At 36.3% G+C, this 26,368-nt stretch overlaps 2 protein-coding genes across 5 annotated transcripts in view; both read left to right on the top strand.

Annotated features, from left to right (window-relative positions):
- The first annotated feature begins 1,235 nt into the window (after nt 1-1,235).
- Nucleotides 1,236-3,160, top strand: LOC140670861 (quinone oxidoreductase-like protein 2). Its single transcript, XM_072901645.1, has 5 exons — nt 1,236-1,334; nt 1,539-1,730; nt 1,988-2,169; nt 2,597-2,737; nt 2,854-3,160. The coding sequence occupies exons 1-5, from the start codon at nt 1,236-1,238 to the stop codon at nt 3,041-3,043; spliced, it is 804 nt and encodes a 267-aa protein (XP_072757746.1). The 3' UTR covers nt 3,044-3,160.
- A 625-nt stretch (nt 3,161-3,785) lies between these two features.
- Nucleotides 3,786-26,368, top strand: part of Heph (polypyrimidine tract-binding protein 1 heph) — a 394,763-nt gene continuing 372,180 nt past the window's right edge. For 3 of the 4 annotated variants that reach the window (XM_072902193.1, XM_072902196.1, XM_072902188.1), the window contains exon 1: nt 3,786-4,501. Coding sequence is in view for 3 of the 4 variants with exons in the window: in XM_072902196.1 (XP_072758297.1) it covers nt 4,494-4,501 (8 nt within the window). In the remaining variant the exon portion in view is untranslated. The remainder of the gene's footprint in view (nt 4,502-26,368) is intronic. The other variant, XM_072902198.1, reaches the window with a different exon arrangement.

Below are 26,368 nucleotides of genomic sequence, written 5' to 3'. Positions count from 1 at the left end.
TACTTGATTAAAAATCTTTTCTATGTAATATCTCTCCTATATAAATATTTTCATTAAAATAGTAACTTGGAATAGATTTTATATTCTTCAAGAATATTTCGATCAACGAGTTTCTATATTTTGGATAATATGACACAGGCGATTGTCTTTCTGTCACACTACTCGAAAGAAAGCATTTAAAAAAACTGTTTTATATTAGGTTATAAATTATAGCTTGCTCAGTCGCGAGTCATGATTAAAAAGAAAAATTTAAATTATTTATTTATGCGATATAATGAAATCGTTAGATCGGCTACATGGTTGGAAAGATTCAGGAAAACCATGGAACCGAGAATGCAAACCGTAAGAAAATTACAAGCCGCGGTGCTACACGGATCACGTAATCTGAAATTGGAGTACATTCCCGAGGAAGCGATTCAACCAACGCAGGTACTTAAAGAAATACCTTTGTATCGCCGTATCTGTCAATCATCTTAAACAATGAAATGATCTTTCTTATAAAGGAGCTTAATATTTTCGTTATCTATAAAATAGTTCAATAAAATACCTTTTTTTAACACAAGAAAAAAAAATTATTTTCCGTAATTTTGGTTCACGCTAAATACAATGTTTAATTTCTTAAAATTGTCATATATGTGACGTAACAATTTAAAAGTCAGAATCGTATTCAACATTGAAAAACTACGAAAAATGGTCATTACTTTTCACGTGCGTAGATGTTTTCGAAGTATGTAATTCAGATTCTCTCTTTGCTATTTCCGCTGCAGTTCGTGTACCGCTACTTCCTGCTTTCCAAGTAAAATTGTAATTTCTACATATAGTCGGTGCGCATACACACGATATAGCTGCATTCGGTAAAGCGAATACCGGTCTGCCGGTGAACTCTGACGTCGTGTTAGATTATAATGTCGCGCGACTTAATCGTTGGAATTTATCGCGGCGGTACTCGGTCTTGTGAAAATTTCGCTTTCACTCGGGAATTGATTCGCGGCCGCGAGCACGAAGGTTAAGAGTGTCGTCGACTAAAATTCATTCGCCATAAACACTTTCTCTGCTACGACCGCGCGAATCCGCTCACACCCCTTTTTTTTTTTTTTCATCCGCGAAAGGTACGCGTGGACGTGCGCTTCTGCAGACTGACCGGAAGTGACGCGCTCTTGTGGCGCGGCGAGCACCGCAACATCCCGGTGCCGACCGTGGTCCCCGGTTTCGAGGTATCGGGCACGATTCTCGAAATGGGCAGACTGGCACACGAGCGGACAGGCTATCAGATGGGCGAGAAAGTCGTCGTGCACAACTATCCCGTCTGCGGTGGTTTAGCCGAAAGCTGTCTGGTTCATTACAGAGTATAAAAAGATATTCTCTACCTTAAATGGGATATGTTAATTTTTAAAGCTAAAACATTAGCGTTAATACCGCGTGTGATTACAATTTACAAATATTCGTGAATTTTATCAGCTGCTAATATTTGCAAATAATATTGTTTCTTGTGTATGCAACAAAACTCCTCTAAAAGATTAATCGAGTAAATGTTGTAGGACGTGTTTGGATTAACGGGACGAATATTCCTGAAAGACACGGCGGTCGTTATGGATGATTATTTTTCAGCGCTACTGGCGATGGGCCGTCGAGCTCGCATTCAGAGAAACGAATGCTTTCTCGTTAACGCGAAACATTCGCGTTCCGCCTTGGCCGTCATAGATCTTGCCATTAGAGTGTTCGGAGCCAAGGTATTCGCAATTTTCTATCTGTCGATTTCACTTGAGTAATGAAAAATGAAAATGGAAATTGTACGTGCACGCTCTCCTTCGTAAAGTATCTTAATTAATCTAATAAAAAACGACGTATTTTTATTAAAGTGTTGCAATTTTATACACAAATATCCTATCAAAAATCCTAACGCATTCTGGAAATTTTGAGTCTTTGTTTCCTGAATAATTATCTAAGAACATTTGAAAACAGTCTTTATCTTTTATCTTATTGTTAGCCGATAGCTCTGTGCAACGATGTAAGGCGAGCCAAGCTGTGCGCCGATCTCGGAGCAGAGGTCGTGTGTGATAAAAATGAACGGTGCTTGCCATATAAATTAAAAGAACTCACCGGAAAGGAACAAGTGCGTGTCATGATCGAGACCGAAGGCGGGTCGTACTTCCGGAGCGTCGTCAAATGGTCCGAAATTATTCTGTTACGTTGAAACCAAGTTGCCTTTTTCTATCATCTGGTTTTTTATTCACTCAGATTCTGGACAAAATAATATGAAATTATAAATGTCGAATACTTTTATCACTGAGTTGTTAGAAATCGCACAGAAAATTGTATATATATATACAGGGTGTCCGGTAACTAATAAGCGCGGTAAACTGTATATATATATAATAGCGCAAAATAGTAGAGGACTTTTTTGTTCAATTTACCGCGCTTTATCTGCTCACGAGCGTTGGCTCGGTAGTTACCGGACACCCTGTATATATATATATATATATATATATATATATATATTTACCAATTATGAATGAATTGCAATTTTAATAATTTGCAGTAAAGTCCGTTGCCTGAGATATTGCATTAATATATCTTCATTTCTTTTTTTCCACAGCTTGAAGCACGACGGGCTAATCGCTCTTCTTGGCGATGCTCGGAATAAACGGTACCTCGATTTATATCTAATGTCGCCGAATTACACAGTATTCGCGGTCGCCGCGGAACATTACAAAGTCGCTGACACCCTGGTATACAGGTTAGCACTGAGATTGTAGATAGATTTTCACAAAAGGCAAAGATAAAAAACTCGCGCTTACGTAATCGAAATATAAGGAGACCAATAATCGGAATGTAACGGTTTACTCCCGACAGAGAGACTATGCAACATTTGTTGGACTATCACGCGAAATGCACAATTCGTCCTCGTATCTCGGCGATTTTCGGTTTGCATCGTGTCAACGATGCGTTCGACTATTACACGACGGTGCCGAGCGGAAATGTGTTGATAGATATGAAGGATCTTGATCGATTAACTGTGTGCGATGAGATATTTTATAATTAGAATTGGATATTTTAATAACTCCACCGCTTTGAATTTATCACTGTCACGATGTTTCCCGCGAGAGTGCGGTAGCGCCTGGAGCGTTCACGGGTCACGTGGCTCTCGCAACCCACGTGTCACTCCCCTTCTGTCACAACAGTGAATATAATACTTCTGAATCGCAATTTTGTGCCGATTTTATATTTGATTTAATAAGCAGTGTAATCATTCTTTTTGTTCTATTATTGTGTTTTATTATTTCGTGTGTGTACGAGTGTGTAAGAAGCTATCTCCAGTCAATTATCGCAATCTTACCAATGGTTAGTCATATCAAATTCTCCAATTACTTGCTCCAAATAAAATAGGTTTCCTCCAAACTAATCTGTCTAAATATATAATATATATTCGGTAAGATATGAAAGATAATTATAAAAAAAAATCATTTACCAATATTACTTTCCAAAAACGACAAAGTAAATGCTTAATACTTGATTTACGTTTATCGAATGAATTTGTAATTATTTATGGAATGCAAGAAACTTGACGTATATCTCGTCCCAATATGTTTGTCGTTTTATCTGTCTCTATATGTTTTTTATTTTAATCTTTATCCCAGCATTCTCTCATTTCGCCCTTTGATTTTATCTTGGTCATTTCGCGAACATAATATTACTTGACTCGCGCCGCGAGATGGCGACACCCCCCGCGAAAAGCTCGCGCACCGAGCGCAACGATGCACCTCGCGGCCGGTGCAAGTGAAGTGAGTGGCAGCGCGTGTCCGCCTCGGCTCCGCGACTAACGGACGCGCGTCGCACGTTATCGTGGTGTGTGCACGGCTCTATCCTATCCTCGTCCGCGATCTTCGCCGACGTCGTCGATATCGCCTGCCGTGCCATTATCTCTCCGTTCCGGTGCGCGCGGTATATCGGTCGCGCAGTATATTTCCGAGACCATCCGCTGCCTTCCTTCCACAACTCTCCGGTTCGATTCGAGGAATCGTCGCGAGTGGCGGTATCGCGCCGCGCCTTTCTCGCGCGTGACGGAATTCGCGGAATTGGTATACATATTCACGCGTGCGATAGTGCGAGAGAGAGAGAGAGAGAGAAAGAGAGAGAGAAGGAGTGTGGCAAGGTAGAGAAGCGGCAGGGGGAGGAGAAGGAGCGAGACAGTGTCGCGTCGCGACGGCTCTTTTCCGGTCTTTCCTCGCGGCCTCGCTCGTCATCGTCGCGCTCGATTATCTCCATACGTTTGCTCGCTCGTCGATACGTCATCTGCCGTACCTCTCTTGCCCGCGATAACGACGGCGGGGACGCGGCAGTGATACTACATGCAACCTGTTGTCCTCTCTCGCGGCACGTTCCGTGACGCTGATACGCAGCCGTGCTGAGCAACGACGTGCTGGCGGCCGACCTAACCTCGCACCCGACCTGGGAAACGCGCCGGCTCATCGACGCTCGGAGCTGACGGCAGTATGAACGGGTAAGCTGACATTCTCAATTTACAACCCAATCTCGTTTCTTAGCGAGATAAAGGAAAAGAGGGAGAGAGAACAAAGATAAAGAGGAGAAAGAGAGAACGCAGGTGAGAAACTAAAATAAGTGAGAGTGATAGAGGTGTATATACATGTATACGTATAAGTAAAGAGTACAGCTGTAGATGTCGAAACAAAATGTTATACATGTAGAATTGAAGAAAGGAGAGAGAGAGAGAGAGAGAGAAACTACGTTTTTTTATTATTTGCTGTTCCATTTAGAACAAAATTGTTTCAAGAAATATAAAATTATAATTTTGTAAAACTAAAATATTACTATGTCAAGTGTATAATAAATAATAAATATAATTAAAATAGTGAAAAAATTAAATTATTAAATAAATGTAAATTAATAATAAAAATTAATTAATTCGCGACAAATGGATATAACTTAGAATTAGCGTTTGTACTCTTAATAAAATAAACCATCTAGTATGAGAGACTAAAAATGAACGGTATTATATACAAAATATAAACAAAACGGAAAGAAAGAGAAAGAGTTAAACATCGATTTGCGATTGCCGGTAGAGCGAGAGGGGTTATCAACCGCGGAGAGAAAGAGAGAAAGCGATATCAGGAAGGATGAACGTAGCTTTTCTTTATCACATGACATTTCTCTTCCTCTCTCTCTCTCTCTCTCTCTCTCTCTCTCTCTCTCTCTTTCTTTCGTTCTCTGTTCCTCTTTTTCTGGGCTTCGCCTTTGCGAATATACATGCGCTCGCGTGCAGTTTAGCGAGGTGAAAAGAGAAATCCACTATTGAAACTTAATTAAGCAACACCAAAGTCCTTTAATCTTTGATATTGTATAGCAATGACTGTTTAATCAGTTGTACGCTTTTTTTTTTTTTTTCTCAAATGTCCTTTACAGTACGCCATCCGATTTGGCTCGATAATTGCTCACCAATCATGTTCCATTTTTAATGATATAAAGCGAGTATGAAATACGCTTTTCATGGCAATTATAGTGATATTCGCTCGTTTCCATTAATTCGCGAACGCGGTGGCTAATTCTTGTAAAGTATAATTTCCTCGTCGTTTTTATAATAATAAAAAAAAAAAGAAAGAGAGAAAGAGAGAGAACAATTAGTTTTGAGTCGCGTAATTTCTCGCGAAAATCAAAGCTTATTTATCGTGGAAATATGTTTATATGGATGTTACTCTCTCAGCTTCCGGTTGGAAGGGCTGAGCTTTTAGCCGTGTTTATAGAACCCCGGCGTACTACACTCGCATCCACGCACATTTTATGAATAATATTCGATTACACCGCGCAACAGTATCCGATATATCGTACAACATGCGTTTATTCCACGCCGTTGGCGTTCAATGGCTTTTGCGGGCAAATGAACGCGCTTGCATCTCTATATAACTCCATTCTACTTATGTTTCGCCATAGGCGATACGTAAAACACTATAAAATCATCGCTGTTCCTAATATATTTTCGTGGAAAATAAATACGAAACTCAGACCGGCCTAACAATATTAAACTCCACGCTTTCGCGAGGAGTTGGTCATTAACAGTTATAATGTACAAAAATTACCCTTTGATACGGATTACCCTTAAATTATACCTCGGATTACTTAAGATTACCTAATAGTATCTCAAATTAAAAAGAAATTTTGAAAAAGAAATTTTACTTTAAATTATTTTAACGCTAAAGATTATTTAGATTTACCAAAAATAACCTTGGATTATCCAAAATTTTGCTGGGATTGCCGCTAAATTACCTAGCCCTTGTACAAAAATTACCTTAGTGACCAACCCCTCGCGCCTCATATTCTCGCCTTTAAGATTTTCATTCGCATTCTACACTTATTGTTAGCGCTAAATGTAACTGTCAGATTCTCTCATCCTTATATGTAACGTTTGATAAAAGTTAAAGTCATATATGTACAGGATATCTCAGAATCATTTGTCCTTTTAATAACATATGCTCTGGTCATGTTGGATATATTAATAGAATTTTAATTTAAGGTTTAATTATAAAGATTTACACATATGATGGAAAAAAGACAAGGAAAATAAAGAATTAAAAATAAAGAAATGATTTTTCACAATATTTTTGCCAAGGAAAAATCGATAATAAATTTAGAAAATCAGCTGTCAAAAAGATAGCCAGTGATTTTGAGACACTCTGTATGTTGGGTACAATTTAGTTTATAATGTTTACGCGTATGTAAATAAAACTTGGTTAAGAGAATCTACCAAATAGAATGGAACAAGAAGAAAATATAATTTTGTAAAAATGTTATCTCTACGAACTTCATTTCAAACTTTACAATTTTGCAGAAAGTACAATTCATTCGATCACGCTTAATTAAAGTAGATTTATTTTTCGATCTTATCGGTTTTTCTGCTGTCAAAGCTTTCGGCTTTTAAACAGAATTGCCTTAAAGAGCCTTAATGAAAGAATTCTCGTGTGTTTTGCAAAAATTATATACTTGTAAAATATTTCTTGCAGATTTAATGTGATTAGCCCAATGATTATCGAGTTTCACTCGTTCTATTGAATTTAATTCTCTTTCGTTTTTTGCATCGAAATGATACATTCGGAGTAAAATCACGATGACGTTTAGACGACGAAACTAATTTTGAATCGATGCGAGACGCAAACGCGCCGACATTTTGTGCGATTTATTCGCGATAATTATTATGCTATTTCATGCGGCACGACACACGACACACGTCACGCATTTTCGCGTGTTAACTCTTCAGTCGGTATTTGGTTGTGCACGTGGTAACTTCTTCCGCGCATGGACAATCGGGTTTTATCAACCCACGGTCATGTCGAACCTTCGAATTCGATCATTTATACCTATCATTAGATGATACAAACCTCTAATTTCTCGAAATAATCTCTCATCTGTTTTTTAATCGTATATATTTCCCGTGTGCGCAAGCGATAATAAATTACGTTAATCGTGTGGTTACAAATACTCGTAATTATCAATTAACATTATTCGATGATGAATCGAATATCATATTGTCATTAGCGTTTATTTACGTATTACGGCTATCGCTAAATTCGTTTCGGGACAGAATTAGATCCCGGCGTTTCACCGTCCGAAGAAACGCGCAACGTTAAGTCCTCTGGCAAGCGATAGCTATGGATTCGCGCCAGAGAGTGATTTACTTTCAAGAACGCGTGTCGAGAGCGCGTTTGCGACGCTTGGTTTCATCCGATTCGTCGTCGCCGATCTTAAACGAGTACCTTGTCTCCTTTCGTTTTTTCTTACATTCAATGTGATGTATATCGAGTCAGGAGAATTCCATCGCACTTTGGTACGCCAAAAGTCTTACGATAGATACGAGATGAAAAGGAATATTTCTTTCACATTTAAATTTATCTCCGCGAATTTTCTTCATGAGACTAGAAACGCGATTTGGACTGCGTAAATGCGAAATCGCGTCAGATTTCACGTTGCATTTTCGCGCGACGAAACGACCGAATGTAGCTTAGAACACTCTCTCTCTTTCTCTCTCTCTCTCTCTGCGAATTGCGAAAGACTCGGTTCGTACATAATGGATTGGCACTTCGCCGATGAGTCGCCGATAATATCTTTACGCTCTCTGTCAATACCATCGAGGTCGCGCGCTTTTTTTTTCGCAACGCTGGAACTCGAGTCTATTTGCTTTCAAATTTGATGGTTTCAATTTTGAATTTATCTACATGTACATTATGCTTATATATTTTATTGTTTTATATATATATTGCTTATTTTATTTCTTTATATATAATTTTTTCTTCTAAATTAATTTTGTAAGTTTTTATATACAATTTATCAGTTGAGATTTTAATTGGTTCATCTTATTGGCTAAATTATCGCTTAATAATAATAATTGAAACATATTGAATAAATGATGTAATGAAATACAAATGTGCAAATGTGAGAATACAGTTTCATATGAAGAAATACCTATATACTTCCGAACGTGTGGGATCGGCCGTCGAAAACGCGCTGCTTAATCATATATATGTATATTCATATTATGGCACGATGACGTCGCATCATTACGTGTACGAGGACTGAATACTGACAAAGGTGTGCCGACTATCTTCGCGGTTCTGATATTATGTTTCACTGCGGCTGCCATTGATGGAGCGGCCGTGAGAGGCCGGTGCTTAATCAGATGATTCGCTGAAATTACTAGATACGAGCTTTCGCGAGATGTCGGAACATCGCGCATCAGACTCTACATCAAGGTCCGTACATTTGTACATTCGCTCGCAATATATCGATTTATTGTATCTCTCTGTTTGTTACATAGTTTATTTGGCGAGTGATTTAGAACCGGCTATTTGGAAATTATACATTATCTCTTTGGTAATCGTTGAATATTCCTCCGATCGCAGATTTTTCAGAGAAACTTGACTTTTCTTTTCATCAAATTTTGCCGGTTTTTAGTCATGGATTTTTCCATTCTCAATATTGTTGAACACTTGGTAGTTATATTTATATATAAATTAATTTTTTTGTTGTTGAAAAAAATCCAATTGGAACTCCATACGATTTCAATTATCTAGTCTATTTGTTACAAATAAAAAAAAAAGGCTCATCTCGGTAACGCACTCGACTGGCGGGAGTTACGCGCCAATTTGGTCGACGAGAGAGTGAAACTCGGAAGAGATAGAAACAGGGAGAGAAATGTGCGGCGAGATCGCGGATGCAGTTTTACCGCCATGAAACACTGTCCGTTCCTGTTGCGGTAATCACGCGTATATTCATATCGCGGAAGTGTTCTCTCTTTCGTTCACACGTGTACACCTGTATGAGCCACGCGCGGCGTCTTGCCAAGAGCGATTTAAATGTAACTCGCGGGATATGATGATGAGAGAATCGTGTATGTACCTTCGTTAGAGATCCCGTGGGATCGTACGTAAAAATTTGCCCAACCAAATAGAACCCGCCGAGAATTTTCGCTTGTGCAAAAGTTTTCCTTTTCACGCGTTAAAAATCTCTTATTCCCCCCCCCCCCCCCCCCATATGGCTTTTTATTTATTTCACTGTAAAAGTCTACATATGTATAACAGCGCGATGAGGAAAATTAGCAATAGGCTGGATATAAATCGAAGGAAAAGAGGGAGGGGGAATGATAGAGGGATAAGTTTTTCTAATTTAAAATCTGATTAAACGCTCGATCGCCAGAGTACCGTGCGGCCATTCAGCCATTAACTACACTATCGTTTCGTTACGCGTTACGAGCGTCTACAACCCGGCGTACACATGAGGCTTTTCATGCGTGCGTGCGTGCGTGCGTGCGTGCGTGCGTGCGTGCGTGCGTGCGTACCGCGGCGCGGGTCAAACTTCACGCATCGCCACAACTTCACAGACTCGCCGTGCGATGAATGCCTAACGCCCGCATGTACGAGAGCGCACCCGCATCTCGCTGTTATCGGCGCGTTCATCGAACCGCGTGCACCAAGCCCTCTACTACCTTTCTGGGTAAACGCTTATCGGGCCTGCTACGCGCGATGATAATTAAAATAGACAAGGACTCGGCGCGCGGTAGCTGTACGCAAATATCTCGACCGCGCCATCAACAACCGTCACCGTCGCACCGATATTCCGTATTTAACGATACTTTTCGTGACATGTCCCTCATTATTGCGGCAAAAACCCGGCGAGTACTTATTACGTAAAATTGATAATCAGAGAATTCGCTTCTCGCTTCTTTTAACGATGATGAGTATAAACGATCAAGTAAATATTTCATAAAATACCTATATTTTTTCACTCTTTTTTTCTTAGTATACATATATTCTCTTCCTCTCCGCATCTCTTGAAATGAAACGATGACAGAATTGCCATATAAATCTATTTGAAACTGATAATTCTTATTGTATTATTCATTTTTTTTTCACAATGTTATTTAGATATATACACGTTATTTACTTTTTTTTTTTTCAAGATACAAATTGCGGTTATATATATATATATGCATCTATATATAATTGAATGCGTTTGCGAATAATTTATATTTTATTAAATAAGAAACAAGAAATTAATTAATTTTAGATGATAATAGAAAAGTGGCATTATGCGTTTTGTCTATCACACAATTTTGTCACCATTAATTTAATATTAACTTACAATACGTTTTATAATATTGTTTTACGTATACATATATTTACATAAATCGTAAATGACACGGCATTTCGAAATGCCGACAAATTTAATTTCCAACACAGTTTAATGACCAATTAATATATAACTGTTCACTTTCTGCCTTAATACATATATATATGGTGTATTTAGTTACCGTGCAGTAAAATATAGCATTTTCGAGGACATACGAGCAACGTGGTCGGCATTCATCCTGACTTTCTCGTAAAATATACTTGCACGATGTGTAACGACTCTGGATTCTATACCAGAGTGTTCAGGAATTATCACTATTTTCGTCGAATGCGGGTATTAAAAGTCAAATGAAAAAAATTACATTTTAAACGATGACATAAAATATTGCATCATGTGCTTGTAAATCTATCACAATATCTCATCGCTAATTAAACATTAATTTAAAATATATATACATTTTATGAGAGATACTGTTTTGCACATATAGTATATTTAAGTAAATCAGAAATGACAGTGTTTTAAAAGAATTTAATTTCTACACACACACACACACAGCATTAAAGTAAAATAAATTGAAATTATTTTGCATTCAATTACAAATGATGTTTGCTCTATTAGAATGTTAAATTTTATTAGCCATCAAGATATTTTATATTTAAAAGTTGATTAATATTTGAAAAGAATAAATGAATGAAAAATTTACTCTAAATTATTAAAACAAAGCGATAGTTGACGGGAATGTATATGATGATAATTCGGGGAATATATTGCGCAGCGACAAAACGCGGTACGCAATTCTCCCGCAATTTCTGCGAGTCTATGATCGAATAATAAATTAATAACCGTACGAGCGAGTACGGTCTGACTTTACGGTCTCTGAAAATGGACGGTCGACGGACGGCCGACGGATGCCTGTGCGGAATTTTATTAACGATCGCAACGCACTGACGGGCCGATATTTGATGGTTACCTGGGTTACGATGCGAACGCGCGAGCACACGGGTTAGTTAAAATTGACACACCGTGTCCCAAACGCATTTGTACTTCGTGATATTACGGTGCAACTGGCTTGACGTTTCGCACGTGGACGTCATCTTATATTATCGTCCAATTGTTTCGTAAAGAGATAATTTTAATTTTCAAATGACAATTAACGCGAGGTAAAAAAATATTTATCGCGATCGAATCTCATCTGTCGAGCGGATCTTTAGCTTCGTTCTGCATTCGCGAGTATAAGCCCGGCGTCTCGAAAATCATCGTAAGGAAAATGCCGTCGGGAAGGAAAGAGGAAAAGGGAGGGGAATATCTCAACTCGAGAAGCCGTTCCGTTTCCGATATTTCGATCCTAAAGGCACACAAAGCGCCACTCGAGGGTGATGCGCAAATGAGAAATCGTTCGGCAAATAATAAATCGGGGGCGGCACTCGGCTTGGGATTCGGAGGGTCGACAACGGCAAGGCGAGGTCGAGAGTCACGTTTACGCGACTAACGCAGGTCGGCGAGGTATTGAATATTCCTCATCTCCGTCCTTTCGTCTGCCTATGTTAAGCCGGTAAGATTTGGACGGAATATTTCCGTCCGGAGTGATGGAAATTTGATTCTCGCGTGATCTACCGGGTTATATCGCGTTAGATGATCCTGAAGCTGTTTCGACAACGATGTCTACGATAATATTAGGAGATTGAGCCATCTGTCATAAAGTGCCGAAAGAGAAAAGAGTTATTTACAATTATTGTTGGATAAAATTGACAAATTAGGCAAACTAGTAAATTAACTATTTTATTTTAGAATTGTAATAATATAACAAGTTATGTAATAAATACGTATTATTAATTACTTTTAAAGTAACACTTTTGAAATAGAAAAAGGAGAGAAAGGGAAAAATCTCTCTCTCTTTAATTAAATTTTAAAAGTCAAAATAAAAAGTATTCCCAAACAAACAGTCTCTTTTTGGTTTCTCAAATTACCGTTGACTAAAATCACCTATAGTACATGATTTGAAGAGTGCACGTTATTCTCACTTAATTGCACTTATAAGGATGAAACACACTTCATTATCAATGAAGAACTCCTCGTGGAACATCAATATTCGAGATATTGATTCTCGCTCAATCCTCCTGCATGTATCAAATTCACGTGATGTTTCGAGTGTCTCCTAATTATTTCGCGATTCCTGTAGTCGAATTGTAGGTGGCGGAGAGAAGAGGAGAGAGAGAGAGAGAGAGAGAGTGCGTGTTTCTAGTTTTCGACGTTATTATGTTAGTTTGGAATCGAATAGTTCGACAGAGGGGGAAGAGGGATGAAATCGGATTTGCCTCGGGATTCGCATGAGCGTCCCGCCGTCGTTCAGCGCACAAAACGTGATATAGGATTCTCTAATTTCGTTCTAAGGACCCGGGAGATGCACAATCGCACGTGGCTGCTAGTGCCGATTTCTTGGATTTACCGAGTTTTAGCGAACGATATTAGTAATGACGTAAAACCTGAAGCGACTTCAGCGGCGCGTGAAGGGATGCCTATTGTTTATTGTTTATTGTTTATTTCATCAGTCACACGTTTCTCCAATGCATAGATTTATTTTTTTTTTTTCTTGTAAATATATATTTTGTGGAGAAATAGATGTAATCTTTAAAAAGAGAACACGATTCAATATGTAATAATAATTTTGGAGAATCTAGGACATTAAATTATAAAAATAAAATTTATTTTTTTTTTCTAAAATTTAAATTTAAATTTAGTTTAATAATAATTAACAATGTGATTGATAATTAATAACGACAGTATAAAACTGTAAAAATTCTCAGAAATTCGGAATAAAATGATTTGCATAAAGAATCATACACGACTTGCGATTACACATTTTTTTCGACACAAATGTATTACTGATTGAGTATTGTAAAATTATTATCGTCTTTACATCGTTCTTTAAATGTATAACTTATTAAATATATTCCTCTAGCTAAGCTTTAAGTTAAAATTTCACAAAAGAATAATCCTATCGAGAATTCAATAAAAGCTCTCTGTTATCACCTGTTCGCATTCTCCAAAATTCATTCGATACAACTTGCTTCGAAAAGTTTGACACTGCTGCATGAAAGCAACCTGCATTCTCGCAAGTTCGCATTCTTCAAGTATCTGTAATGGAGAGATGATGCGCGATACTTGGTATATATGATACCTGTGTGTATCCTTCTCCTTTCGAGTGAGCTGCACTACTGTGCGCTACCTATCTGGACACGTACCCTTCGACCGGAAACCCTCCGTCAGGATTAACTGCTGGGAATGGACAGTTGGGCCACAAACGAAAAGCCTGGGGGGGAGGGGAGGGGGAGAAAGGGGATGGAAGGGAGTGGCGAGAGGACTTCGCCTACACACTGACAATGAGGTAGCCCTTTCGATAGCACGCGACCTCTGATTCGTTCGTTCGTTTCAATTTCGATCACGCAATCGTCCGTATACAAGAATGAGAGAGAGAGAGAGAGAGAGAAGACAGAGAGAGAGAGAGAGAGAGAGACTTTCGCACGTTCGCGAAAGATCAGGTCTGCGCTCGTTAAAAAGTCAGTCGAACGTAATAATAATACAGAGAACAAATTTCTCTCTTTTTTTCCCTTCATACTAATCTCATTTCTCTTCCTCCTGAAATAATAAGACATCTGTGTTATTTACAAATGAAAATAATATGAGGCCCAAATTCGACCGTAAATCGGCCATAAATTGGATATTCGATATCCCAGTGATCGTCACGCGTGCTTTGACTTTACCTCTCATTCCGAGGAAAAATACACGGAAAATACGGGTTAATGCATCGCGATTTCTCTGACCGAATTTTCTCACAATAATGCGTTTCTTATATAATGTATACTTTTTACATGTTTCTTATTTTTTTCTTATACTAGAGTAAACATTTTTCTGTATATCTTAACACAAGTTCCGATAACAAATGAATTCCCGATGAATTTGGATGATTATACTTTCCATGTAATATATACAAACTTAGTTACTCAGATTATTTCTTAACTAAAGATTAATCACTGACTCGTAGCATGTACTAGCTCGAATGTAAGATATTTTTACTTAAATATTTATTATAAAAAAATAAAAGATAAAAATATCAAATTTTTTATATTATTATATTGAAAATATAAAGATACGCGAAACAATGAAAAAAAAGAGATGCCACCTGTAATTAAATATTATCGATTCGGTAAAATAATAATCTCTCTTTTTGGAGTCAACAATTTTTAAAATTTAAATAGCCGTGTCATGAACAGACTAGTTGGTATGGCTTATAAAGCCATTGCAGAACGAAGTTAATATTTCTGTCCAATTAATTTTAATTCAAAGCGAATGCAATCCACTTTAATATTTGAATCGTGCAGCTAAATGATTTAAAAGACTGATAAAATATCGCATGCGTAATTTATACTATTTTGGTTGTATATCAAATAGTATATCAGTTTTTTACTTTCATCTCTTTAGATATGCAACGGTAAAGATTAACTTTCTTATCGAAATTACTCTTTTTATATATATTGCATCAAATATTTTAAATAAATCTAAATCTAACAGTAAATAATGTCAGATAAAACGAGCAAGTTGCAGATTTCGTGCGTCCCACATTTATTCAAAACTTATTGATATTGCTAAATTTGCTATTAAAAAAATGTATAGTTTGAAAAGAGCCATCCTATCTCGCCTAGTTATCTGTTGATGTAACAATCTCACGGTCGATTAACAGCGAATTAACCGATCTTGCTTTTATATCTTTTTACCCTCGTTACAGAGAGATAACCTTTCTCTTCTCGATCGCTTTCCTCCGATCTCTTCTTTATCTTTATTAGGTTTTAATGTATCTCTCATAAGTAAAATTCAAATTTGGATTTATGATACAATTAAATGAAAATTAATTGCTCATTTATGCATCTCTAATATTAAATTAATATTTAATAAAATTAATATTTAAGGTGACTTTCTATTATGTTTAGTATTATAGGCTCAGATATTGAAAATATTCCACAAAATAAGATTGGAAGAAATTAAAATAAATAAAAATTTATTTCAATTTTTCATTTTCCAATTTCTAATTTCTAATTTCTCATTTTCAATATTATTGAAAAGCAAGCTTTTCAACAATATAGATAGACTGAAAAATTTCTGAGTATATCTGACAATCCTAATTATCCTTTGATTTAAAAAGCTGAAAAAATTGATTAGGAAAATGCTTTGCCTAATGTCAAGAAATTGTATAATTAGTGTCACATTGGCATAGGTGCTCAAGTTTTTTGAGAGAAATAAATTAATGCTTTCTTTCCAAAAGTTTATTTCATTTTAGACTTTCTTTGTTCGAGAAAAGTTTTTTACATTAATAATATCAAGTTTTTATAACGCTGCGAATTAAATTTAGAAGATAATCGAAAACTCTCTCATAGCGGAAGAATAACTACAAAAGTAAATTATATTAAAAATATTAATTGCTCTTTTAATTAATTTTCTCAAATAATTTTTAAATTATCTTTGAAGGAAATTGATTTAGAAGATATTGATTACAGCATTTAAATGTCTTCGAGATTTAATTGATATAATTTAGTGAAAAAAATTTTTTAACGGTTACATTTCAATTTATATACGCATACACATATCCTTACGTTAAAATGATCAACAAATTATGGACCTCGCGTAGATTAGTTTCAAGCTTAGGACAGAATCTTTCGGCTACGTACTTGCACGCTTACACGAATAATGAATTTATGAGATTTGATTGATAACTATAAAAACTTTTAATTAAAAGCACGTTATAAATCAAATTTCCTCTCCGATCGTACAAAAATGGAAAGCCATTAATAAATGGTTTAATAAATGTCGGTATCACGATGGCAATGTAAAATATTTAAATCTCTTTGGTATCGAGTGTATTTCGATATGTTGCGCGTGAATAGGAGAGACGGGGAGTGGAAAAGGGCAGATGGCTGTAAATCACGCGACGCCGCTTGCTCTTTGCTTTGTAAAACTGTACCGCTATTCGTTTTGGAGTGCATGCATCATTTGCTGTAAATCGAATCCTCTCATTTTGAAATGGAGTTCTTTCCTCTGTAACAGTGAGGTGAAAAAAGATGAATTGAGTATTACATATTACAGCGGTCTGCCATCGACTTTGCCGCATTTTTTACAATCAATACGAATTTAATACGCGCAACAATTTTGCGATTACAACTGTAACTGCATTACAGGTCGGAGCGTCATTTTGCCAAATTAACTGACGATAAACGTTGAGAAAGCGCGAACGAGGACGGACGAACAGTTTAACTTTGGTTAACTCGTCTCGGTCGAGCGTAACACGAAGTGTGTAGCAACATAATTATACGTCGCGCCGTATTAAAAACAAGGAGTGATGATCAGTATGCAAACGAGAGAGGCTGCCTCGTTACGTACCGAGGAAAACTGCATAGCATCGGCTTCGTTAACGTGTCTTGGAAACAGACCGGGCTGTCTCGGACTGCACGTGTGACGTAAGCCAACGATAGGAAACACACAAACACAGTCGTTGGACTGAGATGAGATAAACCATTAAAATGCTAATTTTTTTTTAACAACGCGCACGCGTGAGCACATTCTTACTTTATACGCGTCAAGGAAATTCGCTTAGTTTTCTATTAATGCTGCATATATAAACATTACGATAGATGTACAGTATTATACAAGTTGCATTACAGTATATTTTACGCAAGATTGTGACACAAAATGTGGATACCGCTTCAGAGCGATAAATTACATTGAGAGTAACATCATAAAATCCGTAAGAAACGACATAAATCACCGTAAAATCTGATTAAAATACTATTTTTATTCCGAGAGATATCCGCAGTTAGTTAACTGGCAAATTTGATTTTGCAATCGCAGGACACGAAGAGTTGGTTAATTTTTAAATATAAAAGTTAAATACATGAATCTGCGAGTGAGAAAGAGGTATAGAGAAAATTTAAAAAATTTTTTACACGCTGTAGCTTTTTATGGCTTAATATATATTAATTAATATTTTGTTAGAAACTAGCTATGAATACTACAACCAAAAAAATACCATTATTATCTTCATTAAAAATTTAATTGTATTAAAAGCGAGGTGTCGGCATTTCGAGAGATTTCAGTTTAAGATTTTTAAGTGCGATACACGTGCAATGTCAAACATAATATAATCGGACATTCGAAAACAGCTTGATGATATTTGCGTTCGTGACGAATCCAATATACATTCTTGGCCGAGTTTTTGTTGCGTTTGGTCGAGTTGAAAAATTCATAAGATTAACCGTCGCGTTGGCGCCAGACTTTCATCAGTCTCGCGTCGTGGTCCATGACGTGCAATCCGCCAATTGTGCACGGAACAATGCGCAACTCGAGCGATTATATGCCGTTTTGTATCCTATAGAATCTTAGGCTCTTACATATTTCATGTCTCTTTTACGCGCGTCGCCATTAAAAGTTTCTACGACTGTCGAGCCGCGCGTCGTATATTTCTCTTCAAGCTTCGCTTCGCATCGCCAGACTCGGTGCTCTATCGCGAGTTCTCTCAGAGATCTGTCCTTCTCTCTCTCTCCTGCAGTCTTGTATCTTTACCTACGGAAAATCACCACGGTCTAATAAACTTTGATATTGCACCGCGGATTATTGCACATCCGACGTTTCCACCGTTTTCCCTCTTTCCTGTGAAAGACCGTAAAGCGACGTCTATTCGTAATTACCGACTTCTGTTGTCGAAGTTTCTTGTCTTGTCGCGACGCGAAATACAAGTGAGTTTGTCAAATACGTCAAGATTCAAAAGATATACGTTTCTATTCGATCGTTGTAAATCAGAGGTGTTGTAACAAGAAAGTCTCTCTCGCCGCGTTCTATGAATATACAGAGTACATAATAGGGGCTAGTTTAAGAAACTTGCAAACACATCATTCACAATTACACTTAAAATTAGCACTTAAAACAATATTTTGCTAATGTAGATAGATTTTTAGATGTCTCAATTAAAATTTATCGCTACTTTTTGTATCTGTTATAGAATATCGTTTGTCACGTATAGAATTTATAGCAGCAATACTTCGAGAAAATTTAGATCCCATTGGCAAATATTAATCACAAATATAATTGTCTTTGATAATAGGCCTTAAAGATAGGCATTGCAGAAAAATTTTCTGTCTAAATTACACAAACAGTACAGATATAAATTTTGTCTCTGTCATTTAAATTGATTAAGTGTAAAAAAAAATATATGCAGTATCACAATATTTGTTAATAATTTATTTGTTTCATTTAATTTTTTACACCTAGAAAATTTTTGTTCAAGAGTTGCAAGATCATTTTTTTGAGCGAGATTCAAATTTCAGAATGCATATTAAATTGTAGATATCGAAAGCTGCTGAAATTCTCACTTTTATAACAAGTCTTACGTTCGTAAATTTTTTTACACGAGAGATACCAGAAAGGATTTTTCTTTTAACCCATAAATGATCACCGCGGTTATAAACAAGAATTACAAAAAGATACAACATAGAACACATCACTGTTTTGCGTTTTGAAAGCCGTTTAAGCCCCTTCGAGATATCCCCGTGCAAATACTCGTTCGATCGCGAATCGTAAATTCGAGCCAACTCGGTGGTCGGATTAACGGCGGGATAACGAATAATAATTGTCCTCGCCATTGGAAGTTGTTGCGCTATTCGTTGAAAATCGAAGCCTAAGCTTCAATTAATAACGTTTCGTTAAACTGGGAAAATATTATACCATCCGATATTCGATCTAAAAGTATAAATTCTCACGCAGTTTCTTTACGGGATTTTCTCGGCTAAGTTGAAAACAAGCTTTTATTATATTCACCGACATAAATATTATTTCACTCGATAAATTGAATTGGAGAAAAATATTGCGGGACAATTACATCATCCATTCAACAATTGACGTAGTTTCTGCACACACACACACACACACATATTTCCGGACCGGTACTTTCTAATTCGTATAACTTTTTGAACCGGTATTTTACGCTCTTTGTAGATAGAACCAAAGAGAGAAGTTTTGAATGTAATTATTGTTAAATGCACTTTGTGCTTGAAATTTTTCTACCGCGTGCCCGAGGTATATTAAGGGCTCGTTTGTCATTTCCGTGAACATGTTTCCAGAATTTCAACGTCGAATGAAACGATAATATTGTTTTATAATAATTTGTTGGAATTAAGAGTAACGAAATAAAGGAGGCAGCCGCAGGCATCGCAGTGCGACGGTAAATGAAATTATTAAAGAGATCTCTCTTCTATATTTCTTTTCCGGTATTTCTCGCAGATAAGATGCTCTTAAAAGAGAGAAAGAAAGAGAGCATAATTGATATTACAAATAAGCGGATCGTAAAAGAACAAATTCTCTGCGATTTTCTTATGTATCGTTTGTAAATTAAAAATATATTATATATATTATAGTGTTGAAAGTTAAATCTTTATTAAAACTTGTATCAGTTTTGCGAATATTAACAAATTGGTGAATAAATGAATTAAAAATTGACTCATTTCCTTAGAAAAATTCAAGCAATAATATTCAGACTGATCGATGATATAATATATAATAGAAGCATCCATGTTTTTTTCTGTAATCATAAAATTTGCTGTCAACGAAATCAACTTGTCAACTTATATTTATATTTTCTTCAAATTGATTACCGATATACTTTGTGAAGTGCTTTATCGTAAACATATCATTAATGCTTGAAGACCTGACTTGAATATTTTCACTTAATAACATTATTATTTGTGATACTACTTGGTGCTTAAATCAGGAACATATAAATCAGGAATAAAATTATAAATTGTGTTTTCGCAGCCAAGGATCAATCAAACTTCTCTGCAATCGCACACAGTAGCTAAGGAAATGAAATTTTTAGCAGCAATTTGGTAATGCTGTTCGCTTTCGTTTCTTTTTACTTTTCCTAAGTTCATCACGTATTCTATAGTATTACTTGATTACACGAAAACAATCTGTCAGCGCTTGTATGTAATCGCTAGATTTAAATAAAATTTTTTCAACATAATTTAATTTTCTTTTTTATATCAAATAAAAATTTTCCGTGTTCAAACAAAGGTTTCAGTTCTTTCGCAACGTTGAGTTCTTCTTTCATAGTATATTACTACGTAAAATGCCTGAAAAGGCAGCTCGGCCCGCTTAATTCGTGTAGCCGGACGGGCTATTTCGTGAGTATGCGCGTTGGCTATTCCGTTTCTTTAGTTAATTTCAATTCTTTTTGCGAGAGAACAATATATCCACTCTTGACCTCCTCATCGTTCTAATTAGTCGTCGTACAATAAGGCCGGACGCGAAGGGTATTACAGGACATGGAAGATTGGGTGGGTGTGTCATGAGCGGCTTTGATATTTAATCACGTTTAACGCAAGCATACTGGGTCGCTTTTAATTCTGTTTGTTTCGTGGAAAAGCGAATTTCCCGGACAGCTTTTCTCAAGAGATCGTGCAAAGGATTCACGAGATTATGATATTGCTATGGATCCTTCGAGTTAATCTCTCCTTCTTTTTCTCTCTCTCTTTCTCTGCTATTTTTTCATTTGATCTTCCGATTCTTGAATCGAATCTGATCTCTTTCTTAATTTAACATTTTCTTTTTATATGTATATATATTTGAAGGGATCAAAGAAAACATACATTTGAATATACATGTATTATATATTTTTAACTGATTCTTTGACAGAAAATTGTTTTAAAATAAACTTTTTGCATATTTTAATTTCCCGGTAATTATGCTTTAAATTAAGTTTTTGTAAGGCAAGAGTCAGTTGAAATTAATGAAATAATAATATAACTTTCTCTCTTTTGCTACTAATGAAATAACAATATATTCACATACCTTTGAGACTTAATTGTGCTCAACGCTTAGACTAAATATCTTCTTTTATTCCACGTTTATTTAATTGGAGACAGATAAAACTATTACCGCTATATTTAACGTTTCACTCTATTTTGCTGTACTTTTCTGCAGAAAGCATGGCATTAACGTATTCAGTAGGCAATCTAAAGTTTTAATCAAGCGCGGTTTTAAAAAGCACCCTGGTCGCATATGTGTGAGCGTCGAAATTAACAGCACTTCACCCTCCTACCTTTCTCTCCGGCTTACGTGTTTTACCTGCGATAACTAGATAATCAAATTCGACGAAAAAATTAAATGCATTACACGTGCAAAATATGACGCTAGAAACTACGTGGGTGTCTGCAAGTTATAAAATATTACAGCTGCATGTACATCTTTCTTTACCTCCTACGAACTCCCATAACTATCAAGCGCCACGTAAACACATTATTACCCACAAGGGTGATACATCATCTCATATACATTTTGCGAGAATTGTAATATTCTTTGAATCTCTCTCAAAAAACGAAGAATCGATGAAACGACACACAAATTTCAAATTAGTTAATTCTTCAAAATTTAAAACATTAGTATATTTCAAGATTACGCCATATGTGTCATTTGATATTCCTTATTTCATTACATTTTCCATTTCTTTATTTTCTTAAGCAACAGGCACGATATTTTTCTTAGCACTCGCCTCAGAATTATAACAAGGGTGAAACCCGATATAACGCTGTAGGGTTAGTTAGAGGGTTAATGAGAAGTCCACGGCGCGTTCGCAAGATTTCGAGGTAAGTTTCGAAGTTTCGGACGCTATAATAATAATTATATTTACCTGACAATCCGGTCCGCACGAGGGTATTCGTGTACTTTGCGAACCAGTTATCGTCGCACGCATTACGTATCCCCGTTCGTGACAATCCGGATCCTAATGGGACCGTAAACATTTGTGTATGAAGATCAAATAGAATACCTCGCTGATGTCATCGTGCCGTATCGTATCGTCATCGACTTGTGTTGCTAATCGCATTCGCTAAACATCGAATTTGTAGCCTGTACTGTTTCGCGTTTTAGAAAATATATATTTTAAATCATATACAAATTATCTACATTTTTTTTTAATTATATATATTTCACTTTAAATAGTTATTTCCTAAATTTATTGGCACGGGTTCTGATAATGAAAAAATTTACAAGTAGAGATAATCAGTTTGATTTCTGAGAGAGAGAGAGAGAGAGAGAGAGAGAGAGACACGCATATAATAATATTTACAATATATATTAATGTTTTAAATATATATTTTTCTCAATATCATAAAATTGGCATTGTACAAGATTGTAAAAGATTTAATTACGCACGTTTAAAGTAACGTTATGATACGTACGCCGATTGCGGCAAGTAGACGCAATTTATTTAAGATTGCGTACCACTCGCATTGCGCGTTTATACGACGAACACCGCTAATCGCGCGGGGATACAGAGTAGAGGAGATGGGATGTCCACCGTCGTCGCCGAGTTCATCCGGGAAACCTTCAAGATCCTGGGCGATTACTCCGCCCCGGATTTTTTGAAATTAGCTCCGCCACCTCGGTGCACCCGAAGTAATCCCCCATTTACTCCCTCGTTCGGCCACCCCTTTTCCACCCCCCCTCCCCCCTCTTTCGTTCCTCCGGCCAGCTGTAATACTTTTTAATAATGAAAATCCCGTCTGGACGCGCCGCGCCCTGTAAAGATGAGATGAGATGAGAGAGAGGAGAGAGGAGAGAGCCACCCGCGCTCGCGTCCGAGCGCGGGAACTTTTTAATGAGCGAAAATGTAGCCGATATACGGCCAACGGCTCTCGGGAAATGGGATGAGCAGCTCGTAAAAAACACCATCGAGTTCTCTTGTCCTCTCTCTCTCTCTCTCTCTCGCTCTTTCTCCTCTTACCCATCCTCGCTCGAGTCGAAAAAAATGGAGGGGAAAAAAAGAGAAAAAGTTAATATCGAACTTTGGTCTATCGCTTTCTCCGACGGGGTGAAATTCTGGCGAGCGGTGGCGGCAGCGGTATTAAACTTTTAACCCGATGGATGGTTGGCTTTGCCGATTTTTATCAGTTCCCATCCGGTAAATAAAGTCCGCGCTCTCTTGCGCGAACGGCTCTCGGCTCTCGGCTCTCGCGCCTATTTTTTACAATTAGAAATTCTCAGGTATTTTCATTTCTAATCATCTTCCATGCTGACGTAATTCATCGTGACGTAAATCATTTGCCGTTATTTTTATCGTACCACATGTTAGTCATAATAATTGTTATTTGTTATTTTACGACTGTTAGAAGATTGCTCATTTCAGTTCTCATCAGCGAGATTAAGTTATTTAACGCATTCAGAAAAATGTATAAGTACATATTCGTTGCCTGTGTTTTGGAAATTATTTACGATTTAATCCATCCATGTGGAATATAATATGCGGACCGTAATTGAGATTTTGTCTATTTTTACAAATAATATCGTTAAAAAATCGCCAGGCTTTTCATTAGTGATTGTACACTTGGGAACGACGCTTGCAGAAAGAGAGTGCATAAAATGAATACACGCGAAGATTATGTTTGGTAATGTAATGTAAAGTTTGTTAAGCGAAACGCCATGTGCATTGCGTGATTCGTATTTTTACTCTTTGCATTTGCATAGTGGCATGCAATTGTATTAATGCGCGGACCTACAAGTTCATTTAATAAAGCGAACAAACGTGAGACTTTTCTGCGCGGCGATGTTAAATTAAATATAGGAAGCTGAGCGAGATGTATTGTGTTCCAACCGTTCCTTTTACTCCTTCTATACAATTAAATTTCACTAATCATTACGAACTTTCATTTTATTTTATATATTATCACGTTTCAATTAATCAAAATGTAAATGTAATGTAATCAATGTTGGAAAGTAGATTATAACACGTTGCGAAAAACAACTTCAATATTCCTGGCGTTTATAAATTATAAAATTATATATGGATATATTAAAAATAATATGAACATTTTATTTATAAGTATATATGTATATTATATATTTAAAAATACTATCATATTTTAAAATTGTAAATTTTTATTAATATATCTCTCTTTCTCTCTCTCTCTCTCTCTCTCTCTCTCTCTCTCTCTCTCTCTCTCTTTCTCTTTCTCTCTCATGTCATTTCTGTTGACATTTTATTTTTCATATAGTTTCTCACTTCGATATTTTGAAGCAACAGTCTTATCATACATGATATATACATACTTCGACTGTCAGTCAAAATCATTTCTTGCATATCATCTAATGGTTTAGTGAAAACCCGCTCTTCTGCGCACTTATCTCAAACTATGCCAATTAAGTCGGGAAACTAGGATCAATTATCGCAGGCTGCGGAGCTTCCGAAGCGTTTTTCCATTAATCCTCCGACAAGTACATCGGTCGCGTTGTATCCGCGCGCGCCTCATTTACATCGTCGACGTAAAAGTTTCTCGTCCGACTCATTAGCGTCGTAAATGCTCGGCCAGCCCCGTTGGGCAGCAATACTCCGTTTCCTAACTCCAAAGTTGACAAATCGAATTTTGTGTTTTTGATCAAAGTTAACTGTCTTCCGTTTCACGTTGTGTTCCCGTTGCGATTTATAAAATTTAGTCTCGATTTCACAAATGGACTGCAATTTGTAATATCTTGTTATGCCTGTGTCGAGAATTTTGTAATGATATAAATATTAAAATAATAATCACCGAGGAAAAATCTATTTGCAACTATATAGTTTAATTAAAATAATTTTGCAAATTTTAAATATTGAGTTAAACATTGAGTTTAACAGAAAAAAAATTGGCGAGATTTATGTTTGAACAATAATCTTAGAAATCATTATTATGATTATTAATTACTGCGAATTTAAAATTGAAATGTATTGTAATGATAAAAATTATACATTTAAATATCTCGCGTGTGTTACATATATTATATAAAAGTTTTAAAACAGAAAGAGATATATTTCTGTTTCTATGCCAATAATTTCTTCTTTTAACTTTTATCGTTATATTCATGACGTTATAACGATTTTTATATCACATTATTATGTCCTGCAGCAGTATACTTTTTACGTTATAGAAATAATAATGATAATATTAAAAGCGGAACATACATATATTAAAAGCTGAAACATACACATTTTACGATGTATCACAGCATTAATAATCCTGAATTTTATTTCTATGACGGACGGGATGGATCTTCCATCTTGCTCGTTTTGGCTGTATGAAATGGAAATCATTTCACCGGTACGCTTATTGCCGAATGGTGGGTAAAAAAAAAAAAAAAGCGTTCGTTCCAATCAGCGTGCCCCGCCTCTGTACGGTTAACCGAAATATCAATCGTTATACGTCGCGGCCGATGCGTCAGTTCCATTAAATGAAAACGAAGTGCAAAACGTGGTTTCGTTCTTGGCCCAAATATATCACGCTGACTTTAAAATATAAAATATTTAAAATATACGAAATCGCCATGCTGGATGTATCACCCAAAGAAAAATTTTTTATTATTTACTTGCCACATTTTTCAATGATTTTATTATCTATTACGAATTTAAAGTGAACAAAGTCCGCATAAAATTATATCATTATTTAACAATAATGTGTGTGTGTGTGTGTGTGTATTGGAATTTATATTATTTAAGAACCGCAGAGAAAATGCATTCTCCACGTGAAGAAAAATGTTTGCCATTTCTTATAGGGAACTTTTCTGACTTTAATAAAAGAATTGCAAATCAAGCCGTTAAAAAATTAACATTTAATTTATTTTATATTGAAGCCGTTTTCCGTTTGCAGTGATTTAATTCAGTCAGTTTTTAATT

Source organism: Anoplolepis gracilipes, chromosome 11 (genome assembly GCF_047496725.1).
Source record: "Anoplolepis gracilipes chromosome 11, ASM4749672v1, whole genome shotgun sequence".
NCBI classification, from domain to species: domain Eukaryota; kingdom Metazoa; phylum Arthropoda; class Insecta; order Hymenoptera; family Formicidae; genus Anoplolepis; species Anoplolepis gracilipes.
Note: the sequence above shows the minus strand (reverse complement) of the source record. Positions and strands in the feature narration are given on the sequence as shown.